General features: G+C 44.5%; 4 protein-coding genes and 1 non-coding gene across 5 annotated transcripts; 2 read left to right on the forward strand and 3 right to left on the reverse strand.

Annotated features, from left to right (window-relative positions):
• Positions 1–312: 312 nt before the first annotated feature.
• LOC1271537 (growth hormone-regulated TBC protein 1-A) lies at positions 313–3,367 on the reverse strand. Its single transcript, XM_310355.7, has 5 exons — positions 3,074–3,367; positions 2,042–2,337; positions 1,824–1,970; positions 1,566–1,748; positions 313–1,495 (listed from the first exon to the last, which is right to left on the reverse strand). Exons 1-5 carry the CDS (start codon positions 3,091–3,093, stop codon positions 1,140–1,142), a joined length of 1,002 nt encoding a protein of 333 aa, XP_310355.7. The 5' UTR covers positions 3,094–3,367; the 3' UTR covers positions 313–1,139.
• Trnav-cac (transfer RNA valine (anticodon CAC)) lies at positions 2,482–2,554 on the reverse strand. Its single transcript has one exon. It is a non-coding gene; the product is annotated as a tRNA-Val (tRNA).
• Positions 3,368–3,784: 417 nt separating the features above from the next.
• LOC1271538 (probable Golgi SNAP receptor complex member 2) lies at positions 3,785–4,540 on the forward strand. Its single transcript, XM_310356.4, has 2 exons — positions 3,785–3,921; positions 3,995–4,540. The coding sequence occupies exons 1-2, from the start codon at positions 3,788–3,790 to the stop codon at positions 4,494–4,496; spliced, it is 636 nt and encodes a 211-aa protein (XP_310356.3). The 5' UTR covers positions 3,785–3,787; the 3' UTR covers positions 4,497–4,540.
• LOC1271539 (uncharacterized) lies at positions 4,434–5,790 on the reverse strand. The gene is made up of 2 exons (XM_310357.7): positions 5,662–5,790; positions 4,434–5,599 (listed from the first exon to the last, which is right to left on the reverse strand). The coding sequence occupies exons 1-2, from the start codon at positions 5,710–5,712 to the stop codon at positions 4,580–4,582; spliced, it is 1,071 nt and encodes a 356-aa protein (XP_310357.4). The 5' UTR covers positions 5,713–5,790; the 3' UTR covers positions 4,434–4,579.
• A 2,044-nt stretch (positions 5,791–7,834) lies between these two features.
• On the forward strand, positions 7,835–24,778 carry LOC1271540 (enolase-phosphatase E1). Its single transcript, XM_061643391.1, has 8 exons — positions 7,835–9,142; positions 12,152–12,334; positions 14,043–14,461; positions 21,406–21,898; positions 22,016–23,144; positions 23,223–23,412; positions 23,499–23,735; positions 23,810–24,778. The coding sequence occupies exons 3-8, from the start codon at positions 14,299–14,301 to the stop codon at positions 23,857–23,859; spliced, it is 2,262 nt and encodes a 753-aa protein (XP_061499375.1). The 5' UTR covers positions 7,835–9,142; positions 12,152–12,334; positions 14,043–14,298; the 3' UTR covers positions 23,860–24,778.
• The last annotated feature ends 22 nt before the right edge of the window (positions 24,779–24,800 follow it).

Consider the following 24,800-nt stretch of genomic DNA (forward strand, 5'->3'; position numbering starts at 1 on the left):
GTTGAAACTTGTTTGCTGACTTGGTATTATGGCACACCTCCGATGTGGATTGAGAGATATGAGTATGCCAAAAATAATTGCCCACGAGAATAATCGTTAAGGCGGGTCTAGCGGTACCATTTCTTACTATATTTGCTTAATCATTTGCTTATTAACTTTCAAAACTTTTAGCGTGCTGTTAGTCGTACTGTCAAGAGACCCTTAATAATATATCTGAAAGAGCGATGTGTAGTAAAATATCTTTGTACAAACAAAAGAGACTGCAATGTCATCATGTTAAGCACTATCGCCAACCAAAGGAAACCCTGCAAATGAGTTTACGTAAAATTCAATATTTATTATCAATGTTAATGCATGTTTTTAACGCAGAAAATATGATATAAGCTGCACCATGATATTATTGTTCATTTTACTGTTTACCGCGTAAACGTTTGAGCTATTCTACTATCTGGCAGTTTTGCATATGAATGCATACGGGCGATAGCTACAATTCTTTAATAGCTTCGTGGTAGCGTATAATAAGGTACTCTTTCTTATGCCGAAATGGGTTTTTGGTAAACAACTATTCTACAGGTATTACAAGATTTGATCAAAGATTATGTAGTTTTGTTTGAGTATCGGAGTATAATTTAATGATTGCGAACCAAATGGTACATGATGTGACTAACAGAAATTCCTTTCAAGTGTAACCCAGATCATAAACAGCAACGGAAATTAAATGAAATGAAATTGGCGAATATTTGGCTTCAGCTAAATGCGTTAAATGGATCGCAAATAGTCGTTCTAACCATATTTTTATGAGAAAACATTAATGAGAATAATAAAATAAAATAATGTGTATCCCGTGTTCTGTACAAACAATAGCGCACCATGACTAATCGTGTGGATGAATTATAAAGAAAATTGTCACTTTGTTTTTAAAGCGTACGTTGGTAGTGTCTACAATAATAATAGTTTTTCGCGGGAAAAATGTTAACATGCCCCTCAACAGTTGTCCGTGTTGTAAAAATAGTATATGAGCGCTTAAACTTCGCCCCACAGCACCCTTATAAAAGTAGGTTCACGGGCCGCACGTGCCTGCACTTTGTGGTCTACACTATATTCAGTCTGTATCTCTTCTGAATATAGCTCTCCAACCCCTAGGAACCTTTGCTCTTGTTGGCCATCCGTTCGGTATAGAACCGCTGCCGTAGAGCATCCAGCTGGGAGCGGCGTAAATTACCCGGCACCTTAAAGATGCTCTTCATGAACTCATGACAGTCCATGAGTACGTACGATTTTTCCAACGAACGAAACAGCCCGATCAGCGTTGAGATGTCGTCAGTCGCCAACAGATCCTGCCGTAAGCGCACAACGATCGTTAGGCCCACGCGGAGCAATATTTTGTTGCCCTCGAGAAACAGACAGTCCCATATCCGGAGTACGGTCTCGGTCGGTACTACCTCGGCGTACAGGCAGATGAACCATTTGGTTGCTATCACTGGCCAGGGTAATCCTAAACGGTAAGGAACGGAAACGATTAGAATTTTGATTAAACTCCACGGGAACATTGCATGTACACTTACCCAAGTCAAAGATGTGCCGATGGACGTCAGGTGCCCGCAGCCGGATTAGTTCGCTCAGCACTTCAATATCGGTAATGAGGTTATCCATTGTTTTTGTATGATATAGCGGTACGATGTTCTCAACAACCACTTTTAGTAGCCAGAACGAGGATACTTCATTCTTAGTCACTAGCAACAATAAACCTAATAGCAAAAAGGGTGAAACATTTGTTAGAAGAAAACCATCGCGGTAACAGGCACATGACTAATTTTACTTACCAGCAATATAGTTTAGCCCCTGACAGTAGCCGACAGTTCGATTGTGGTGAGCAAACGCAATCAGAACGTTGTACAAGCTTACCTGATACTGCTCAAAATGGATATTGTCCGGAAACGTTCTTGGAAGATCGAGTTTAATTTGATCCGCTAGCAAACGAAGAAGAAGTTAGTGTTAGAAAATGTTAACAAATGCATTACATTCGTTCTTTTTTGCTTACATATCTCCTGATCGAATTCGTATGTAAGTAGCGTCTGGTAAAGATTTGGTTCCTTTTGCTGTAGGTCTTTTGCACCGGACGTTTTCATCCACACCTCTTCGCGGAGCGATCCCGGAACGCCCTTGCGCACGAAGCGCTTTAATTTGGACCGATTCTTTAGCATGTCCGCACTCTGGAGAAACTTTTGCCAGCGCATGCTGCGTGTTGTAAGCACGGAAAGGTAGCTGGACATGATGTTTTCATACGACTGGTAGTCGAAATCTGCCTCCCGTTTGAAGCCATATTCATCCACGTCACTGTAAATAGAATGCAAATTAAAAGATGTGATACTATTACAACCAAACAATAAAAAATAAACAAAATCAAACCATCAATATGAATTAAACTATTTGAAAAAAAAAAACACATACACGTCAATACAACAACACAAAAAGTACACATGTTTCCGCCCGGGTTCGAACCGGGGACCTTCTGCGTGTGAAGCAGACGTGATAACCACTACACTACGGAAACGCTTCTCTGCCCTCACGCTACAGCCATACAAATTCTTTCACCCGAACGCCTTCACGCGTTACCAAGCGCACGCAATTATGTGGCGCCCATTCAATTGTTCTGTGTCGTGCGGTGCGACGCGATGAACCGAGGGCTACACAAACTGTATTCAAATCTCCCCTAATTCTAAGGGAAAGTACATTGTACAGTTTGCTTATGTAACAACGCATTATTCATTGTAGTTGGAGCGCATTGTTCATGATAGGTGTGGTAGTAAACCTTAACCGGAACGAAATGTGCGAAAATTGGTTGGCAGGTTTTTATCACCCCATTATACAATTGCACCGCATGGAGAAGAGGTGGTGTTCGTTTACTCATGGCATGGGCGGCACAGCAAGAATGTACGAAAGAGCGATAAGCTATAAGCTAATTTACATTTTATATCCAATGCACACACGTACGATGCATGAAAGGTTTATAATATAGGCAGATAAAGAAGAATTCACAGCAAATGAAAAGCAAAACAGTATTCTGACTCACCTAAACTTAGACACAGCCATGTCGTTTTGGTGTCTCCTACGCACGGCACTACACTTTTCGTATGCGAAACTGCACCTACCACGAAATCAACGAGATCGTCTCCAAAACACGAACGCACTGGTTTTTTTTACACTTTTTTTACACTCATTCAAGTGCGGACAAATATGAATACTGAAAGCAATAGAACCCGACCATAGCTTTATCACCGCCCCTGTTTGCAGTTCAAATCATCACAATTCATCAGCTGATGTCTTGATAACACTTTAATCAATCAGATGCACCGAGATGGTTTCCTTAGTTTTTACATATCGTTTTAACAAGTTGATTTTCCGCTTCTTCACGCGTTACTCGTCTGCGTGGAAATCTATACGCCTCAGAAGGCCAACCATTTATCTATCACAGACCATTATTTTAACTGTACTTTTCTTGCACTGCAAAAGGGAAAATAACAGAGCCGCACGAACTTCAACAGATGCTCGGTACGCGCAAAAAAAAGGTAAACATGCATTTGACAGTTCTCGCTTGACAGTTTGACTGCGTTTTCGTTTACGTGTCACAACAGTGTGCGTGTTGATTTCGCGCAGAGTATGTTCTAGTCGTGCCGATGTTGCGGTGTAAATCGCAACAAATGTGTTAATTTATCCGAGCCGAAAAGTTATACAAGTACTGAGCATCGGACAGGTTGAACATTCCCCACACGGGAGAGCCGCCAGCATGGAAGCCCTTTACATGCAAACCAATAGCCTAATCCAGGAGACGCAGCAATGTTTCCAGCGGCTGAACGATACGCGCTTTGCGTCGAGTGAAATTGAACACGACATCGAAATGAAAATCACTACAGTAAATGGGTATGGTGCAAATGCTCAGCTAGTTACTAGCTTAGCTAGATACTAGTTTCATCTAATGCTCCTCACGTTACAGCAACTGCGATCGATTGGACGTGCTGCTGTTCAAAGTGCCCGTGGCCCAGCGTCAAAATGCGAAAATGCGTGTGGATCAGCTCAAGTACGACATACGGCATCTGCAGGCCGCGCTAAAGATGCACCAGGACAAGAAGCAGCGCCGCGAAACGGAACTGGCGGAGCGGGAAAGCTTGCTCAACAAGCGGTTCACCGCCAACTCCGAAACGTCGATCGATATCGATTACTCGCTGCAGCATCACAATTCGATGCAGAACGCCCACCGCGGGGTGGATGAAATGATCTGGACGGGCTCGAACATTCTGGACGGACTACGGACCCAGCGCGAAACCCTGAAGGGGGCACGAAAACGAATACTCGATGTTGGCAATACGCTGGGCCTGTCGAACCAAACGATGAAGATGATCGAACGAAGGCTGGTCGAGGATAAGTACGTGATGTACGGTGGAATGTTTGTGACAACCGTTATTATTTGTTTAATTGTGTACATTTGGATTCTTTAGCGAACGCAAAATAAAATAATGCTTTTTGCTTTCACGCGCATGATTAGTTTCCGTGTTTCGCCCTCCGGATGTTTGTTCGGCGTTCAAAAAATGATGAAATTGCTGTCCGTATTTTCGTTCGTTTCGTCATCTTTCGGCAAGAACTTTGCCCACTTCGAGGATACATTACCAGGTGGACTTGAATGGTGTGATCTGTTGTCCTTGCTATTGCCAGATGGAGTATTCGAGATTGTTGCTGCTGACGTACTTTCGTTGGCCGAACGCTTACCAAAATTCATGAGCGGCGCTGTGGCACTAGGTTCTGAACATTTTCTTTTACATGGCTTTTGCGATGGTTTGTAACTAGCAGACGGTGGGTCAGCATTGGCCGTTGATGGTTTTGGCACCGTTTCCGATCGATCTTTAAATGAACGATTGTTACTGCTTCCTTTACGATGAAAGTCTGGCAGTTGCATGGAGCTAGCCCCTGGAGCTTGAGTCCAGCTTTTTTGAGCACCGTAGTTGTGAAATGGTGTTGTATTACTTTGCCCTCTCTTTGCGGAACGATTTGGGTAGAATACGGGATTCTTTTGTTTAGCTTTCCAAATGTCGCTCGAAGAAAAATCACTCGGAGAAATGTCATCCATGTTTAAGGAGAACTGTGCATCAGAATCAGACGAATCATGCTGAGCACTTGGATAGTTACTCCATGCGTTGCTCTGCTTCACCGGACACCCGATACGTTCGCGGTCAAACGTGGTGCAGGACACGTTTTCCAGTGATTCAGAAGCGTCCAAAGCATCTGATGGGTCGTCGTTTTCCTCCTTTGTAAGAAATGCGGCCCACTTGCTCGGACCTTTCGATGTCGTATTGGTGCTTTCGTTTGTGCCATTTCCCAACATAGCTGGATCTAGCTGGGTCGGTTGGGGCAGTTGTATTTTATTTTGCAACACCAGTTCAGCGACCTCCGCTTCGCGTTGATCCATCTCCAGGTGTCGGACGGAGAGTTGCTGCACCATGCTTCGACAATCTTGGCCCGTTCCACGGAAGTATTCACGCGCCAGCGATTGTTTGGCGCCACACATTTTGCACGCCCATTTGTTGGCCTTTTTCACAATGTCCACCTAAGAGAAAATGAACGCAATTTTAAAACTTTCATTTGCTATTGCATTAACCTCCAGCTTGCCTGATATTTTAAGCACTGGAAGCAACGAACAACTCGCAATTCTTGAGGCATGTTATTGCCGCGTCCTGCGCTGTAGCTTTGTTGATCAAATTTGGCGGATTCATTTGATTACAGGGGTCGTAACATTATCCCACGTTTTTAACCCTGATGAAGACAAGCAAAAATATCCTCTTTCGGAAACTGGGCTACTCGTGTAATCGGCTATTTTGAGGCCGCTGCTAGACACAACAAAAAACTACCGTAACGAAAAAATTGCCAGATGAAATGTAACGCATTGTAATGCTCCTTTTTTCGGTCGACAGATTTCGGTCCTCCCGTCGGCGAGCGAAATTCTAAAGGCCGGGGGATATTGTCCGTACTCGCTAATTTAATTTCGATTTTCACTAGGCTGACTAAAGCATTTTTCCAAACAGTTTATAGCCACTTTAGAAAATATAATTTTTTTTTACATGTTTTTTTTTTTTTTACTTAAACTGGACTGTAAAAACTTTGTAATTGATATTTACCTATCAATTGTTGTGCAAGTATTTCAGCTATTTTAGCATCGAAAAATGATGAAAATAATACTTTATTTCCCAAGTGCCGCAAATCTACTAAATGACCACTAAACGGGTTCTAAACGACACAAATTTTCAACCTAATCGGACTATAAAAAGACTTCGTTTAGCAGACGACAAACGACTCATGCATTCTAAAAATAGCGAAAAAGCTGGTGGCGCTCTCTGTTGGTGGGATACCCCAACCAGTTGAGCTTCATCGGTTGGAGGAGAGCTTTCTCATTTCCTCTGTACTGTTGTATGGTTTCGCATTGAAGTTATGTATCGCTAGAACTAGAACGGCGATACGATTGTTTAAATACTAAACTCCAACGGAAACCACCAGCACTGAAGCAAGTAAGATTTGAATAATGGTCGTTGGTGTTGATACCCACGTATCTGACCACACGACTATCCATATAGATTTTTGCTCAGAAAGTTAGAAGGCTATATAGGTCATGATAAGATGAAACTTGTCGAAACACATTTCAAGAAAAGGATAGCAATATAATGATGACTTGTAATACGCCATCTATTGATCAAACCAATGAAGCTGTGGAGCTTTCATTTTTTTTCTATGGATATTCAATTTTTCAGTCGTTTACCCAAATAGCCCGTACTTTATAGCTGATTTAGGGCTGTTTAACGAAAAATCGTTCCAATGTCGTACTTTGTGGCTGATTAAGAGATAGACGGCACTTTGCGGAACTATCCCAAATAGCCAGCTCGTACTTTATAGCTGATTTAGGGCTGTTTAACGAAAAATCGTTCCGATGTCGTACTTTGTGGCTGATTAAGAGATAGACGGTACTTTGCGGAACTATGGAGCTTCTTAACAGGCACATGGTACTCTTTGGAACTTTGCGGCTGATTAGCACTATGTGTAGGGTTCACGATGGAACTTGAAGGCTTGTTAAGAAACAGTTCTGAACTTGGTGGAACTTTATAGCTTTTTAATGCATGACATCGGTTCAAGGTGGCTCTAGTCAAAGTGTCAAAGACGGACGCCGGCAATAATCTCATTGCTGCTGCACAAGTTAGATTCGTTAATTGAAGAATGAATATTGAGGGAAGTGATTGTGAATTATCAGTAAATTGTGTAAAATTTTATGTAATTCATCAATACAAAAGATTATAAAAAATACATATGTGTTTAAACGAAACAAATCTTGTTGTTTATTTCATCGATAACGCTTGCTTGAAAATAAAACACAAAGAAAAATAATCCCTGGCATCGTGGCATAAGGAAGCTGCTTAGGCGCTGTTTGAAAGACCCACATAGAACTTTGATGCTGTTTATCTACTGCAAAAGGCGAATTAGAGCAGCGATCTTTAGCGTACCAAAATGAGCTGCTTAAGCAATTCTGGCTATTTGGGTTGAAAAGTATTTTTATTAAAAAAATGAGAAATTTGACATTCGCGGATATTTGAGTTACGCGGATTTGCCGGGAACGCAGAAACCGCGTAACTCGGGAACAGACTGTATTTATTAAAGAGAATGTATTTTTAAATATCTCATAATTTCAAAATTTTTGAAACACTTCAAATGCATATGCAAATGCGAAGAATTGCTCAGTCTTGAGAAGTAGCGAAAACCCCTGTATGACACGCAAAAAAAAGGTAAACATGGGTTTGACAGTTCTCGTTTGACAGTTTGACTGTACAGTTTCAATGGTGCCTTGCAATTCGCTTATACCAAGAGCATCCGTGATATTTATTTATTTCGCTGGTGCGTTAAATTTATCTAGTAATTTATTCTAATAAAAGTACAGTATAAGCATTCGCCCGGCAAAAAATTAGTTCCAACACCATCATCGAGCGATTGTTTACACTAATCATACCCCCCGTCGAAGGGAAATTCCCCATACCGAAGTGTTGCTGTGTGTGGATAAAGTATTTTCAATGTGATGCATGCGGAAAACTAGTAACTACGGAGCGGACGTGGAAAAGCGGCGATGGTCGCGTTTTCCAACACATACACACACACTGGCTCGCAACGCATCTTTACAGCGACGGTGCCGTGCGTGCTCTTAGTTGTTTGAGTTTTTCGCTCAGAGTTTTTTTTTGTTTGAGTTGCTGCTTTCCTGTACGGCCGTGAAACGTTGAATTGGCCAGTGCGCGGGTAGGTCACGATCTCTGGTCGTCGGGCGAATTCGTTTATAGTTTGTAGCGACCGCGGCAGAAGTGGTTTATCCATCCTCTAGAACGGGTTGGCCAACGCACGTGCGGAAGAGATGTAATGTACAGCGGATTGGAAAGTGGTGTTACGGCAACAGGCAACGGACCGCCCCGTGCTTGAAGGGGGGTCTCGAGCTCCAAAGTAGGTCTTGTGTTGTGTGGTCGCTGTGAAGCGTGTGAAATTGGGTGTTGAAACGAAGTGATGCGAGTGGCGTTAGATTGTGCAGCTACCGTGTGATAAGGTGGCAGTCGAAGCAAACGAATATTGTGTTAATTTTGTATTAACCAACACCGAGAAAGCTCTCGTTCCGGGGTCCGATCGGAAGTGTAATGGATGTGTGAAAATTGATGAAAAGTGTACAGAGATAGAACAATTTCATCAGTGCGTGTGGGATTGTGCATTTGTGTGAATAATTTTGCTAACGTGGCTTCAGCGGCAGATATCCCATCTCAGTGATTCGCTTGGCTGCCTATCATTTTCATCGCCTACTGTACGGCACCAAAGGACCAGGCACCTTGAGTTGATATTGTGCTGTGTGAGCATTATCAACACCAGCTCCTCAAACACACCGATTCGCGAACGGAAAAAAAGAACGGAACAGTTGGGCTGGTACGAAATTGCCAACCCCGCGCGCTCCATTCTCAACCTCGCAAGCCAAGCTGGATAATTCAATCGTAAATCGGTACCTGAGCGCCGCGGACGACGACTTCGTGTACTGTGTGGATCTGGACATCCGGCGCTTCGTCGAACGGTCTAACCCAAAGGCGTAAGTATGCTGACCTTCTTCCTTCCCCCGCTCCCCCTTCATTTCATACTGCATGATCCACGCGGATCCGGTCGAACATGTTGCGGTTCCAGAACGCGAACGTATGGTGTGGTAGCGCGCTGCGGAAAGGCTAACGGTATTTCTTCGTTACCAGTTTTTTTTCCTCCTGGGTCTTTTTTTACGGTTGCGATGCCTGGAACTTGTTTGTAGCGAGAAGATGTATGAATGTATGTGGAAGATGTTTTCATTTCCACTTTAAATCTTTTTTATTATACAATTTAAAATCTGTTGAAGGTGATAAATGTATCAAAACCAATTTACGAACAAAAACGAACAGTGTTTTCCTGATAAAAAGTTTACTTAAACATTACTTTACTACATATAAACTACATTGTAACATTTAGATCACACTTTGCGTCTATTTTGTTATAAAGATGACTATAATTCATTGTTTTTATTACGCATCGGATGTCGAAATGTATCATTTTGGACGTGACGTAATTTATGGATGGCCGATCTCGTGGTACAGTCGTCAACTTGCACGACTTAACAACATGCCCGTCGTGGGTTTAAGCCCCTAATGGACCGTGTCCCCATACGTAGGACTGACTATACTGTTATAGGTAAATCAATAAGTCACTGAAAGCCAAGCCCACTTGTAGTGTACAGGCAGGCCTTCAACGATAACGGTTGTTGTGCCAAAGAAGAAGAAGTAATTTATGAATGGAACTATGGAACATTTAATTGTATAAAGCTTGTAAACAGTTTTATCGTTTTTTCCCCATTTAACGAAATATTCAATCATAATTCCTCAAAACATTTAATATGCATTAAATTGCTCTTACAAATGGTAAATTAAAAAAAAAAATGTGAAAGGTCATCAAGAACCTAATTTAAAAACTAAACTTAGGCTGTTTGATTTGCGATCCCGTAAAATGTCATTGTACTACGAAAACTTTGGCAAATTATCTTCTCCACATTTGATACGCAAAATAGTACATTGTTTAGTTCGTTTATTCAACCAATGATTATATTACCACATTGCTCTGCTGCAGTTGGTTGGATCGTACATATCGTACATTAGGTTATGATTCAATTTTGCATCTGCTAAAACATTTCCCGTCCTACTTGCTGGAAAGCAAACAAAAAACAAACAAAACAAACAAAGCGGCACCTCAACAAATCGCTCAACAATCAATCAGTCAAATGTACGGTTTCTGTGGCATGCTTTTTCAAATCATTATCGATTGTTGCGATTTTAGTTGTAATTGGCTGATCCGATTTTCCGCGACGCGCCCCCATTGGTTTGGGCAAACAAATAAAGGCTAAAATACCAAACACACCACCAAAATGAGGGTTAGTTGCAAGTTGCACAACTGTGTTTGGTCTTACCCGCACCGACGGGCCACTAACGAGACCGACGGCCCAGCTTGAAAACTGTCCATCATGCAAATTTGCCACAGGAAGAGATAAAGTTTAAGTCACTGTATCGCGCCTCATTTGCTTCCTCTGGTTGTGTGGAGTGGTGGTAAATTGGTGAAAAAATTTGCATAATCATTATCGCGCAAATATTTCCATTTGGCGCAATTGAAAGGGATTGACGCGCTGCTACGGTGTACGGCACCACGATTCAAGAGGCCTGTTTTTGGCCAATTTTCGTTTCGTTCAGTTTGCATTTGCGCTTGATGGTTTGTGTATGTGTGTATGGCTACTAACATAAGCCGGTCTCGTACTCGTTTCTAGTGGTATTTTAATCAGACACGTTGCTATTTATCGTTTTCAATTGCCCCCAAAACAGCAACAAGGAAGCGTATCAATTAACTTGTTTCGTTGTTTGTTTTTTGCATAATTTGGTTAACACATAGGAATATCCAAAATTGAATTCGAATCATATTCCCAACAGCCTCATAATCGGTCCGATGATTGGTGGATAAAACGTCTCAATCGCTTTGTGCGACCGTTTGCACTCTGCAGGTCTTAGTGCTTCTTTTTGCTTTACCAGTCGCATATCCGAGCCGAGGGCATTGCATTGCGAACTGATTTGGAATAAATATTTATAACGAAAACCACATGGCGTAGTGGTGGTGGGGAAAAAGCAACGTAACTGGCCCAAAAATCGCCCGTTGTTTTGCGTTTGTTTTATTTTGTTTCATTCCCGCCCCATCCTGGCCGGTGACTCGGCATGATGAGATCATTTCTTGACGCACCAGAAAGAAAGAAACGGTCGGAAAAGCCAACGATCGAATCGGCCATTCTTAATTAGGTGCTAGCAAAGTAAAAGCAATCGCGTTTCGGGTTAATTATGTGTTTGTGTTTTTGTTTCTAATCGCTATTGTTGTGTGAACCGCTGTGTTATCGCTTCTTTCACCAGGGGTTTCCACATTCGAGTGCGATTGCTTTTGCTAGAAATGCTTCTTTCCGGTGAGCGAATCTAGGGAGAAAGGTGTTAATTAGAGTAGGGCAAATGATCCCTTCGCTGTTCGTTCAGGCAGATAATTTAGATGCATCGAGCATTTTATCCTATAAACAAGGGTGAAGGGCATATCAGCGCGATGGTTGTTGTTAGACGAAATTTGTTACATTTAAATGAACATCTTCTAACGATTGGGGCGGTCCCGTGGTACATTCGTCAACTCGAACGACTCAATAACACGCCCGTAATGGCTTCAAGCCCGGAATGGACCGTCCCCCCGTAGTAAGGACTGACTATTTGGCTACGTGGCATTGAATAAAGTCTTGACAGCCTGTATAGGGGGCGGCATGTCCTCGTAGGACGTTTACGCCAAATAGAAGAAGAAGAATCTTGTAACAAATTAAACTAAACAGTTGAGTGATAAAAAAGGCATAATTTCTGTAACGGCTGCTCTTAAAGGTATAATGGAATTGATGCAGTTTTTAACGCCATTTATTGAATTTAGTTTAAATCTTACTAACTATCTAATAAGATAATAGTATCTTTAATTGTACGTTTTCATTCCTCTCTCTCTCCCTCTCATCCCGGCCATATAGTGTACTGATCTTTCCGCCGTTCAGCAGCTACCGCCGATTCCTGGTCCACAGGGTTTGCGCAAGTAAATCGTTCAGCCAGCATGACATCGTGACGTTCTCCATTGGCATCGGTACCGAGCGGCGCACGGTCGTGTGCTTTCGCCATCAGCTACTTCAGGACGTCAAATCGTCGGTTGGAAAAAGGTGAGTCTGGTCGGTTCCGACACTGCTTTCCCAGAGGATCCGCCCGATCAAGCGCAAGAGTCGTTTTCTTTCGACAGGATTAATTTGTCATCGCAAATAATGCTGAAAAAAGCAGTGTAGCACTCTGTCAAGGGTAACGACCCGCACCCACGTCTAGCCTGGCTGTTGAATTCTATTTTTACGTCTAAGCTGCATGGTTGGTTGGTATATTTGGGTGAAATAGACTTTTCGCTATAAACAAAGGTTGTACTTCATTCATCAATCTCAACCAGTCTAGCGGTCAGGACAAAGGTCGGCAAAATGAGTCATGTGAGCCGAGAGGTCAGTCTGTCTAGTCCACTATTTTCACGTGCACAATATTTGCTCTTTCAAAAGTTTTGAATGCAACCTTTGGATAGAATACACACTAATAGCAAGCAAAGTATTCCGAAGAACCAAAGGAACGTGTAAAGCGTAGAGGTGTGGGTATCCAACATTGGTCTTGAAATATAATTTTCTATTTTTAACTGCGTCGGCCTTCTTTCTTCGAGGAGGATCATTGCAAGAAATGTTGTATTTCGCAGGTGCGTTTCCTTCGATTCGCTTGAGTTTGTCCTCTACATCAGTGCTCTCCAATCTTTTTAGGATCACGGACCATATGGCTTTGAAAATACATTTGCCGCGGCCCATATATTGAGGGCATATATTTTGTGGACTTACTTCCAAGATTTTGTATCAAAAATATGTTTAAATCTAGAATAAGCCTAGCCATGCCTGTTGAAAATCTAATCTTATTTTTCAATTAGAATCACATTATTACGGCTTCGGCCGTATTTTCGAAGAAAAAAAAATCTTGACAGCGAAAACAAATGCACGATATTCTTTGTAAGAAATAAGCTTTTCTGTTTAAAAAATCAATTATTTCGCGGATCACTTCTTTTAACGCTACAGACCACAGGTTGGAGACCAATGCTCTACATTGTCGGCTGACCATCTTTGCTAAATTTTTGTAATTTCTCCTGAAATATTGCAACGTATAGCAAGAGTCGTTGCAAATCGTTTCGAGTATGGAAATAGATCTTGGCATCGATTTGATAAATAGTATTAAAAGCACTGTGATTTATTTCTATTTTATCGAAAGCGAAACTGGGTTACTTTCTGAAAATAAAGTACTTCATTTATACTCGACTATCGATCACCTGAATCCGATACACTATAGAGTAAATTATGGCTTTCTTCGACCGCTTGGTAATATCTTTGTGTCGAAGAATTCATTCCAATTCAGGTTACACTCCGACTGGCCCAGATAGTTACGCAAGGGTAGCGCGAAAAGGATCGGCTTGTGACGTGGGCTCGTCTAGCGTACGTGCTCCTCGGGTTGGCACGATGCACGGTTTGTCTGGCGTGTGCTCTGGCGGCATTGGGTGCGTGCCGTGCATTATGCCGCCTCGAAAGCAACCACCGACCTCTGTGGGTGATGCGGGGATGAGTCCGGCCGGATGGCACGGTGAAAGTGGCACCCCCCAATGTGGCCACACGCACTGAACTCGACCTTCAAGGCAACAAACAAATGCCGACGGAGATTCACTGACCTTTAGTAGGAGGAGGAGGTTTGGTTTTGGGGTTCACTTAGTAAACGCATCGGTTCGAGTGTTGTGTGTTGGCAGTCTCATTAATGGCAGTACCATGTTTTTTTTGCATTTGTTTTCCTTCCCGCACGAACGATCAGCTTCGAAGAATCAACTAGCAGCGAAGCAGCTACACCTGCGCCAAAGACCCAACATTACACCAGCTGGCGTAGTTCAACGACTCCTCCAACCGGTGGCACCAGTACCGTCACCACAGTTAGTAGCGGCTGTAGTGGTAGCAGCGCTCCCGCCACAACCACAACAACCGGCAGCATCAACAGTGCGTTGGTGAGCGGGCAAAGAACAGGAGAAAACCGAATCCACCCGCAGGAAGATCAGCCAAACGGCAACAACGGAATGGGCACTGAAACGATACTGCTGCCGAGTGGTGGAGCTGTCGGCGTTCATCATCAACAACAACGACGACAGCAACACAGCTCGACAACCACCACCACCAACCCAGCACCACCACAATCGTATCTTATCGATGAGGAGACTGCATTTGGCGACAAACTGAAGGGTAAGTTGAATTGAACTTTCTTTGCTGCATATCTGTTTGGGTTGTGATACAGTTTTACATTAGGAAAGTTTGACAAATTATGACTTTTAAAAAGAAATTCATGTGAATGTAGCTTTTATCTCAGTGGTACAGTTCTTACAATGAAAGTAATACAACAGAAATTAGTGCAGAAGCATAGATAACTTCGGAGTGAGAAAACTATTGATCTAAATGTGGTGAGAAAGATGCTGAAAATTGTAGAATAGTCATTTTTTCAATAATTTCTCTACCTTTTCTTTGTCATTTTACTACTGCTTACATGCTATATCCCTCTACTATTAGTCTAATAACGCTCTACTATACCTTTCGTTTACAATTCTATTACGTTGTGTTGGTTTTGCACTTTTCTTCTTGGTCAGTGTCGGTCTCGCCTTAATTTCCGTCTCACGCTCTGCCAAATTGCTGCTACTTTCGCTTTCGTTCGAGATTCGTTTTAGTATTGTTTTTTTTTGTGCCAGTGTGCAATTTTGGTTACTAAACTGCTGTCGATTAATCAGTCCGGTTGCGTGCTTTACGGTGGAAAACTAACGGCCTTTGCTCATTGTTATTGCGCATAGCTTTTCTTATACTTTGCTTCGGGAGGTTTTGCTCAGCAGTAGGTCCTGTTATACAACGCGAAATGGAATGTGGTGGCGATTAGCAAAAGGTGCTGTTGCTGTTCGATAGCGTGTTTTTGCAGAGATCTCGCTGAAAGATGCAACATTTTGAGGGAAATTTACTCTTATTTACTTTAGAACAATACTGAAGATTTTGGATGAAATTTAATAAACTGGATATTGGATACATATTTAATTAATTTTAATTTGTTTATTTGTATATTGGGTTATACTGATATTATCTTTAATTCCTGTCTGCAAACTGTATAAGTAGGGGTGCAAATACCCGCCAGCGGCTGTTATCTGATCAAGTAATCTTCAAGCAAACATCAACTAATCAAGATAACAAATTCGGATACATTGCGTAGCCTTTCGCTCCTACGGGAACTCGAGACGCAATGTTTTCAAACGACTGCTCCCTCCCCCTCTTCCCCTATCCATTTCAAACCTCCCCAGCATCTTACGTGCGAACGGATGGTGTTGCAGCTGGCTGCACGAAAGGTGATCACATTACTTCACGCGATCACGGCACGATCACTTTTTCCGTCGGCCGGCCGATCGGCGTCGTCATGCAAAGTGGGCCACACTTCACACATGGGTCCACAGAGCGCAGCATTGCGTTACGTGCGGCCGAGATAGTAGGGGAAGGGTTGAAACTTATTACGAAATATGGTTACCACGCTGCTGCATCGGCCGGGTGGCGCTGCGGTGGTGCTGCACGGTAAGCTGCTTATGCGCCGCGGTCTGACCCATTGGCACAGCGTAGCGTTGGGACGTCAACCGGTAGAAAGCAAAAGCGTGGCAATGCTGCAAACCGCATCGTTTGCACCCCTGCACCTTCCCTAACAATGTGGCGTAACAGTTTGAGTCCTTGTACCTAGTAGTTGCAGTTTGCAGCAAAGTCGCTTACGCTTACGCTCGATCGTAGCTCGCCGTACTCTTGTCCCGCGCACTTGTGTGTGTGTGTGTGGTGCGAAAGGTATGTTACAGTGGTTTGGATTATCAGTGGATTATTCAATCGCCTTATGAGTATTTTTTGGCTTTTTAATAGCCCCTAATGCAAACATTCCTTTCCTTTAACGTGTAAAATCTCACATAACGAGCAATATCATTGGTGTTCGGGATACATTGTTTTGGAGCACATCTAAAATAAAGATCAAGATCGGTATACATTGAGCATTTCTTTAAATTTGATTATCGCTCAGGAAAATTAGAGCTTCGATGCTAAGCATCGTGTAATGTAAAACTATTACCAGGATGTGTCGTATGATTGTGTAAGGCTAGAATGTGGGGTATATTGACGAATGTGTCTTGTGAACTCTGCTGGATCTACTTGCTGAAGAAGGCAAAAGTCTCCCCTGCCAATTGCTGTCAGTTTTCTGTCAGTTCTGTCGGTCGATTAATTCTAATACTTAAAATCTAACATTCTTCTTTGCAAGCCGTTTGTGGCTTGATTGCTGTCAGTTGGAGGAGCTTAGTACGACTACATACGAGGTGTGCAAGTGTGTTGTAGATATTATGCCAAGGAATTTATCCTTATTCATGGTGAAGAATATAAACCACGACAAATTAGCAATTAAATGCCTAACAGCACAACAACAAACTCTTATTAGACACAAACCAAAATAGATCATACCGAAACGAAAGTTTTTGGGAAATTTTGAAGAAAATATTTATCGACATTCGACTACTTTTTAAATAATTTGTAATTTTTAGCAGTATAGTGGACTAGTATCGTGAAATAGTGAACTATACATATTATTCCCCCGATACTAATAATGGTATTTTTTCCTATTTGCCTTTTTTATCAGCATATTTGCGATGCAACCAATTATTTCATTGTTCGTACAAATTATATAGGGAAAATGCTTCCCATATAGCGAATGTTTCGTATGACGACTGGAACGGATTAACCTTGTTATGAGGAGTCCTACTGAGTATTTTTTAGTTTGAGATGCTTGTTTTCTTCTTCAACTGTTTGACTATTTGGTTTTAGCACGCACGAACTCAACAACAAGCCTTCTGTTATTCTGAGATTAAAGTGTAGAAATTAAATTCGTAATCAGTGACGTGTTGATAAAAGGAATGTTGTAGAAGTTAAGATATTCTATTTCCTACTTTTTCTAAAGATGTTACATTTTAACCGATCTACTTAAAAAGCATAAATAACCGTCGACGGATGTTATGTTGCTTCCACACCTCTGCATATTGCTCTCGCACACCAACGCATCGTACAAAAATTCGTACGGACGGTAAAAACACACCAACTCACGCTTTTTGCACCCTCGTAATTACCACCCTGTATCATGCAGTGGTGTGCGTGTACAGAACGCTCTCGTTAGGAAGGGGTAGCAGCAGCAGCAGCATACCCCCTCGACCGCAGACAGGCAACGGCAGCAGCAGCAGCACAATCCATCCCACCCCTGTGTGCTGTGGTGTCCGTGAATGGAGGAGCTTCACAGGCGAAACAGTCAGTCAGTCAGTCAGTGAGTCTGTCGTCGTCGTGCAGCTTGTTTGTGCGCCCCCCGTTTGTCGTCGGTTGCTGGGAGCGCCGCACTGTACGCGTCGTGAAAAGGGAAAGGGAACACCGCTACGGCACAGAACAGCTTGGCCAATTCGTTGCGGCGGGCCAGTTCGCTTTTGCCCGTTGCTGTGTTTCGGTTGTGTGTGGTGCGTGCCGTTGTTCGCGATTCGGCTCACCTTCCTCTACCTCTGCTAGCAGTTAGGCGTAATACGAGTGCGACCTTTTCAACCTTCTCGCTCTGGGGCTCGAGGGCTGTGCAAAGCGTTTTTAATACAGTGGTAAGGATTCCTGGTGATTAGTGCAAATAAATGAGTTTTTAGAGGTTTGCTAAAGGTGAAAATAGATATCGTTGCTATGTGTATGTGCTTCCCTGAAATGGGTAGCAAAGGTGATTTTTACGTGTGTGTGAAAAAGAACAGTGGAAAAAATCTACCCCATATTGCTGCTATTGGTATTGGTGCAGCAGTAGCAGTAAGGGCGACCCAGCGTGTGTGTGTGTATGTATGTGTGGTGCATTCCGGCAGATGACAGAACGTGTGCGTACGCTTCTGCGCAGTGTGCGCACGGCTCGTGGCAGGGAGAACAAAGAAGCTCTGGCACACGGTTGTAAGAACAAGGAAACAAAAACGTTGGAATTATTGTACGCGCTATTGTGAAGTTTGATTCATTCAAGGGTCGCTGTTTGTTTACAAACAGCAGTGCAGGGTTGTGTTTGTGACTAATGGGTAGTCGCATAACGTTTCCATTTTGTGAAGTGAATATATGGAAAAAATCAAACCCATTAAATTATTCAACTCAAGAGTTGTCTGGGCATAGAAGAAGCGGATTGAAGATTTAGTAAATCAGAACTTTTAGCTCTTAAAAACCTCAACACTGAAACAAACATTTGCAAACCATTTATAAGCCACACACTTACTTATACAGTTAGATTTTCGCTCTGCTGTTCCCTGCTTCACACTGACGGCGGGTAATATTTAGCACGCCACTAAACAAAACACACCGAAAAAATAAAACAAAAGCCCTTTAATGTTAGCACACACACACACACACGCTCGCATAAGCACGCACGTCCTTTCTTCAGCATAAACCTGCCCGATGAAGGCGTCAAAATGTTGCCTCAATTAGTGTGAATCCGTGCTAATAATTATCACCCCATTCCCCTTTACTTCCCCGGAGCTCTGCTCCTTTCCGCTGCTGCTGGCTCACACCGGTGTGTGCACCACAAACGAATAAACCCCGGAACCGGCATAATAATCAACATCCCCTCAGCTTTTCCATTGTGCGCCGCTCACCGCCCCTTTTCTTTGTAGCGTGGGGAAGCAGGTGGAAGCATCAGAAACGGAAGTAAAGCCCGCCGGATCCGCTAGACCGCTCCACAAAAGGGAGGCCCCTTTAATGCCGGCTCGCCCTCATTGTAGTCACACGAATCGTCGGGCTGCGCGAATTGCCGATCTAGAAGCGAGCGGCATTTTAGATATATATCGCGTGTTACAGCGGTGCAACAACCATCCGGAAGCAGTGCAGCATCGAATGCTCGCTCTGAAAGCAGAGCGTGAACGAATCCATAATGCATGTGTTTGTGTGTGTGTGTGGGCCGGAGAAACACGTTTACCGAAAACGGCGCGATCCATGTGGTGACACTTTTGTGCACATATTATTAAAAATACATATACGTTTATCGAATAGGAATATCTAAACACTAGACAGCGAAGAACGATACGGTGCCACATTAGTGAACTATTACAAAACAAACCCAAAAAAACGTAAACAAAATGCATGCAACAGTCGCTGCAAGCTGGGCGCTAGTGATTACAGCATCGCCTACTACTAACGGCCGTCTGAAATGTGAACGAGAAACAGGTGGATGAAAAATGGACCTACTTGCTACTTGGCCATGCTTTTACGTAGAGGAGCCTGCGTGCCCATTTACCTGGCTCCATGTGTCTATGCATGTGTATGTGTGTGTATTTGTTTATGTCCATGTGACAACCGAAACCGGTGTTTGGAGGATGTGAAAATGAAAAAATGGAATCCGCGGCGTAGATTGCCTCGCTGGAATGCTGTCAATGCTGTTCCGCTGCCCACAGCTGGAATGTTAAGCATGTCGAGTAAAAGGAAAAGTTTGTCCCAAGCTTGCCTCAAAGCTTTGAAGCGTTCCATAATGTTTCTAATGTGTACCTTCAAATGATTGATGATAAAGGAAAGCTTTTTCGCTTGAACCTTGCGAAAAAAAACCAAAATCGGTTAAATTTGAAGTGACATTTATGTATTGCTTTAATTTACTGAAACAGTTGTGGTGTGCCGGTCGTGCTCTTTTCATCAACTCTCGTGATTCACCCCGCTGTGAGTGGTTTAAAATTCTCCAAGCATCGTCCCCTGCGCCATACCCTTTTTGGAATACAAAATAGTGTATGCCGTGCCACGCGGGGTAAATTTACGAGCTTGCGAAGAATCGATGGCTTTTTGCTTGCAGCAATCGGAGCCGATCTTCTCCGCAGTCCCCCCCCCCCCCCCCCTTCTCCTCGTCCGGCAGCGAAGCTACGAAAAGGAAATCGAAAGTGTTTTAAGGTCAAGCCCGCGCGGTTAGATAATGGATTTTTTGGGTTACACCGTCCATTCACATTTGCCAGCCCACAGCAAGCGTTGTTGGCCGACTTTAGCGCGTTATTTTTTTTTTTTCTTCTCTGTTCATTTACCCCTCGTTGCTGATCAACTCCCAAATGTGTGGACCTCTTTTTGGCATGGGTAAAGGTAAAGATGTAACCGGTGCGGTGGGTAGCGCCACAGAGATGAGAAGCCGTAATAGTAGCGCGGTAGAGCCAACCCAACACAACAGCAACAACAACCATAACACACACACACAAAAAATGCGCCAACATTTTGGTGTGGAACGTAATGGTTGGAAAGTTGGTGGTGTTCGGTCCCAGTGACCGCATTTCATCGGTAATTGGTCATTTTCCTTCCTTTCGCACGCCGTTCGTACGGGCTGGCACAGTAGTCGATGCAGTCCTCCTGCCCAGGAAAGTTCACTTTCGGCTGCACTACACACACACACACACACACAAACCCATAAAACACACTGGATTATGGAGGCGCCAATACGCCGCCACCCACGACTGGCGTAATGATGAAGCGGGAAAAACGGTTCGCGTTCCGATAGAGCGTTACCAACGCAACCACCGCAATTGCACAATCTGTAGCACATCGCGTAATGAATGGAACCTAACAACGGTCGGGGCCGCATGGTGGGCGCGATGGGCTTTGGGCTGCATAAGAAAAGGAGTTTTTTTTACGTTATCTTGGCCAGCGCAGCTTGCAGAGGGGAATTTAAATGCTAGCTTAGTCTTTTGCACCATTCGAAGGAAGATTGAACGATGAATGCAAAGTACGATTTGCTGCCGAACATCGCTTCCATGACAACGGTGAACGGCAAACAATGCCAGTCAAGGCCAACACTGTGAAGGAAACACGCACACGCTCTTATACGCGCAAAAACACATGGCAAGCGGTTGTCGTCAACACGTGGCAGTTGGTTGGTGGTTATGCAAACGAAACCAACCAACTTCAAGCACGTCCACTCCTCGGAAAAGGAGTGGCCTTCGGTACATGAAGGTTTTACCCGGCTAGATGTGTCATGGTCAGTGTCCCCATGACCAGCACTACATGTGGTTAATTAAAACTCCAATTGAATCTTAATTAAAGTAGACAAAACTATTAACAAAAATGCCTCAACACCGTGTGCAACGCCAATAAAACTTACATTTCTTTTTGTGCTACTCGCATAGGTTTGCCGACCCATCCAGACACGTACGGAGATACGCAGCAGCAGCAACCAGTTGGCAGCAACGGTGCCGGTGTAAAGTTCCCTCCCGTGGTCGGAATTTATCGTCCACCGGCGGCAAGGCGTGCACTGAAGCTAGCGGAAAACGTGGTCCACCAACTCGCACCGCCGGCAGCCTGCGAGCATCCGAACGATTACGGTCATTTGCGGCCTTCCGCACAGCATCATCCACAACCACCGGCTCACCATCAGCAGGCATTGCAGCTTTTGCTGCAGACCGCCACCACCGACTGCACTGTGCCGGATAGAGCATTAAGAAGCACACCAGATTCCCGAGAAGGCCATCTGCCCGAAAAGGAAACAGCGGGAGCGGACGAAAAAACTAGCACCAGCCGTGGGCAGGAATCGCAAACGCGCGTACCGGACACTGGTCGGGGGATAGGAAGTGACAGTGCCGGAAGTAGCAGCGCCATCGCAGCTACCTCGCCAACTGCAAGGTAAGTTATGGTGAGCCTTGTAGATGCAACCGGTGCGGGATGGAATTTGCTCGCAATAGCGCATTTTTTTCTTGTGTTTAGTTTTAATTGACCGAATCTTTTCATCCCCCGTTTTAGGACCAACCGTCCCCATCGTGAGCGACGCCCGGACCGTGCCGTCTACGTTCCCCGTGCGCGTCGTAGCTTAACGACACCACCGGTAGTTGCCGCAGCAGCCCATCCGCAGCCGTCCGTTCCACCAGACGCGATCGATGGCGGCAACGCTGACAAAGTGAACACATCCCCAGCCAAAGCATTGTTGCGCACACCATCCAGTCGCGCTCAGCTGCCCGAAACTGGTGCCTCGTGTGAGACGGCGAGCGCAGCCACTGCCTTGCCACTACCTGCAACAGCGTCTTCCAAGGATCCGGAAGGATTGAGAGCGGCGGACAAGGGCAGAACGAAATTGTCGGTACAGCCAAGCGGCACTACTGACGCACCACCCTACTGTGATACTGTGATAGACGTTCCGTCGGACGCTTCCGAAGCCGTAGGAGCGGTTTCATTGGAATCGTTTAAAAAACGAAGCCATAGCTTAGAAGTGCAGCAGCAGCAGCAGCAGCAAGCGGAACAAAAGCCAGCACGCCCAGTGCTACTGGAACAGAACGCCCCACCGTGCCCGGAAGAGCCGGAGTTTCGCTTGGAACGTAGCGCTACCGAAACGGCCGCAACGATGCAGCGCAACAATCAACGCAATCGTAATGTGCGCAATGGGACGATGGCACCGGCACCCTTGAACGCCAGCCTGCTGATCACCACCGATCCGAACGAGGCGACCGAAAAGATCGATCGCGATGAGAAGGAACTGCGGCGGGCGTCGCAGGAAATCAATCGTAGCAATCGGCGCATCATGAAGCAGACGTTCAATTCGGACGTGCTGGAAATCGGCGAACCCACGCCGGTACCCACGGCAGTGCAGAAGCCGGCAAAGGCGAAACGCACCGTTGCTGCTGCCGCCCCGGTGGCTGAGGGCGAAGGGCAGAAACCGACCAAGGTTGAAGTGGGAAAGCTGGCCAAGGATGCCTCGGTACCGAATGGTACGAGCGCGCCTAAGGGCGGCAGTGTAGCATCGACGGAGGAGGAAGAGGAGGACGATTGGGAATCGATGTACGACGACAATGGTGACTGTTTAAATCCGAAAATGCTCGAAGAGCTCACGACGGCTGTCGGGAAAGTGTCGATCGAAACGCCTCAGTCGGACTATAAGGTAAGCTGAGCCCGGTAAAATGCTCTACCGCACGCGTGTATTGACCATTTTTCGCTTTCATTTCTATACTTCCCACAGTCGTACGAAACCAAGCAGGCTATGCTGAACGAGGAAGAGTTTCCGCACGTGCTGGAGGTGTCCAGCTTTCCGGCCGAGTTTAAGACCCAAGATTTGATGATGATGTTCTCGCAGTACAAGGAATCGGGCTTCGACATCAAATGGGTGGACGATACGCACGCGTTGGCTGTGTTTAGCAGCTCCCGAATTGGTAAGCCTTGAGGGGAATGGTGAACGGCTACGATTGACTTTGTGTTACACGATAAAATTATGTGTTCTTGCTCTTTTTTTAAACAGCTGCCGAAGTACTCACCACTGGCCTTTCGTTTGCACGCGTGAAACCGCTGGGCGAAGCGACGGCCGAATCACGCTCGAAGGCACGCAAATGTGCCAGCTCGCTGCAACCGTACCGCCAGCGTCCGGAAACGTGTGCCGCCATGGCGCGCCGCATGGTATCGTCGGCGCTCGGCGTGAAGCTAAAAACCGCCCCGGAGGAGCGTGAAAACGAACGACGTGTCCTGCGTGAAGCCAAAGGTAGGGAAGGAAGGCGCACCATACGCTCCGTGTGTTTTACACTTTCTTTCTTTATTTCTCCCTTTTCGGCACAGAACGGAAAAGACTTGCGGCAAAGCAACGGGATGAAATTTGGGACAGCTAGTGGTCGCAATGTAGCGAGCTAGTCTTCACCCCTGCCGGACCTTCGCCAACGGGTTGAACCTGTCATTTGTCACGTCTGTGCTGCCACGGTTTGCCATACCTTGATATGGAAAGCAGAATTGTGTAGTTTTGTTGCCGCGAAATGAGAATCGCGATCTCATTTGGACTGTTTCTTATTTTAGTGTACTTGGAACGAGATTTGCACACTGTGGGACTGTGTTACCGATTACTGTAACATTTAAAAGTGGCCAACTGTACGGGTAGAACATGTTTCCCCGGGTGTACTAGTGTGTGTGTGTAGCGGTGCGTATATGGCGAGCGACAGTAATGGCATGATTGTGTATGCATTTTTTTATTTTATTTTATTCGATTACATATGATATGAGTGATACATAGTGGTGGACTAGTGGGAAGGGTACAATCATGGTAATAGGACCACAGCAAAATGATACCGTAGTACAAGTGATGATAACTCCAACGGGATGCAAGTGGGAGATTGCAGCATGTATGCATGTAGGCAATTCGTTTGCAGAAGTATTACAGTGTTTGGTTCACCGGCCGGTACAGCAATTATGCATTAGAAGAGGGAATGAGAGAGTTTAATTTGTACAGTCGTATATATTGCGAGGGAGGGCAAATCAAGTTCACAAGTCACGTTTGGAGCGGGTTGATTGAGACAAGATTGCAAAAGATATATTATGAACTACTGTCTACAATAGCAGTAGCAGCTAGCTGAACACGTATGTTTGCGATCGTGCACACATAAAACAAACTCCGTATATACAAGCTGTGTAATGTGTGCGGCGTGGCAAATTTTACCAGCTCGCTCATAATGAACGTTTATATCTCTTATTTACAAAGCATCTATAATCTAGAGAAATGATCCTAATAAAGAATCTATTTGAGATGTTTAAATGTAACTTGCGATCGTGGTCTTTTATT

Source organism: Anopheles gambiae, chromosome 2 (assembly GCF_943734735.2).
Source record: "Anopheles gambiae chromosome 2, idAnoGambNW_F1_1, whole genome shotgun sequence".
NCBI lineage: Eukaryota > Metazoa > Arthropoda > Insecta > Diptera > Culicidae > Anopheles > Anopheles gambiae.

Bases quoted from the DNA above. Each gene is read 5' to 3' on its own strand.
- LOC1271537 (XM_310355.7), bottom strand. From the start codon at position 3,093: ATGGCTGTGTCTAAGTTTAG. The intron at 2,338-3,073 runs GTGAGTCAGAAT...TTCTATTTACAG, and splicing joins ATGGCTGTGTCTAAGTTTAG to TGACGTGGATGAATATGGCT. The intron at 1,971-2,041 runs GTAAGCAAAAAA...TTCGTTTGCTAG, and splicing joins CGAATTCGATCAGGAGATAT to CGGATCAAATTAAACTCGAT.
- LOC1271539 (XM_310357.7), bottom strand. From the start codon at position 5,712: ATGCCTCAAGAATTGCGAGTTGTTCGTTGCTTCCAGTGCTTAAAATAT. The intron at 5,600-5,661 runs GCAAGCTGGAGG...ATTTTCTCTTAG, and splicing joins TCCAGTGCTTAAAATATCAG to GTGGACATTGTGAAAAAGGC.
- LOC1271538 (XM_310356.4), top strand. From the start codon at position 3,788: ATGGAAGCCCTTTACATGCAAACCAATAGCCTAATCCAGGAGACGCAG. The intron at 3,922-3,994 runs GTATGGTGCAAA...CTCACGTTACAG, and splicing joins AAAATCACTACAGTAAATGG to CAACTGCGATCGATTGGACG.
- LOC1271540 (XM_061643391.1), top strand. From the start codon at position 14,299: ATGGGCACTGAAACGATACTGCTGCCGAGTGGTGGAGCTGTCGGCGTT. The intron at 23,145-23,222 runs GTAAGCTGAGCC...TACTTCCCACAG, and splicing joins CGCCTCAGTCGGACTATAAG to TCGTACGAAACCAAGCAGGC. The intron at 23,413-23,498 runs GTAAGCCTTGAG...TTTTTTAAACAG, and splicing joins GTTTAGCAGCTCCCGAATTG to CTGCCGAAGTACTCACCACT.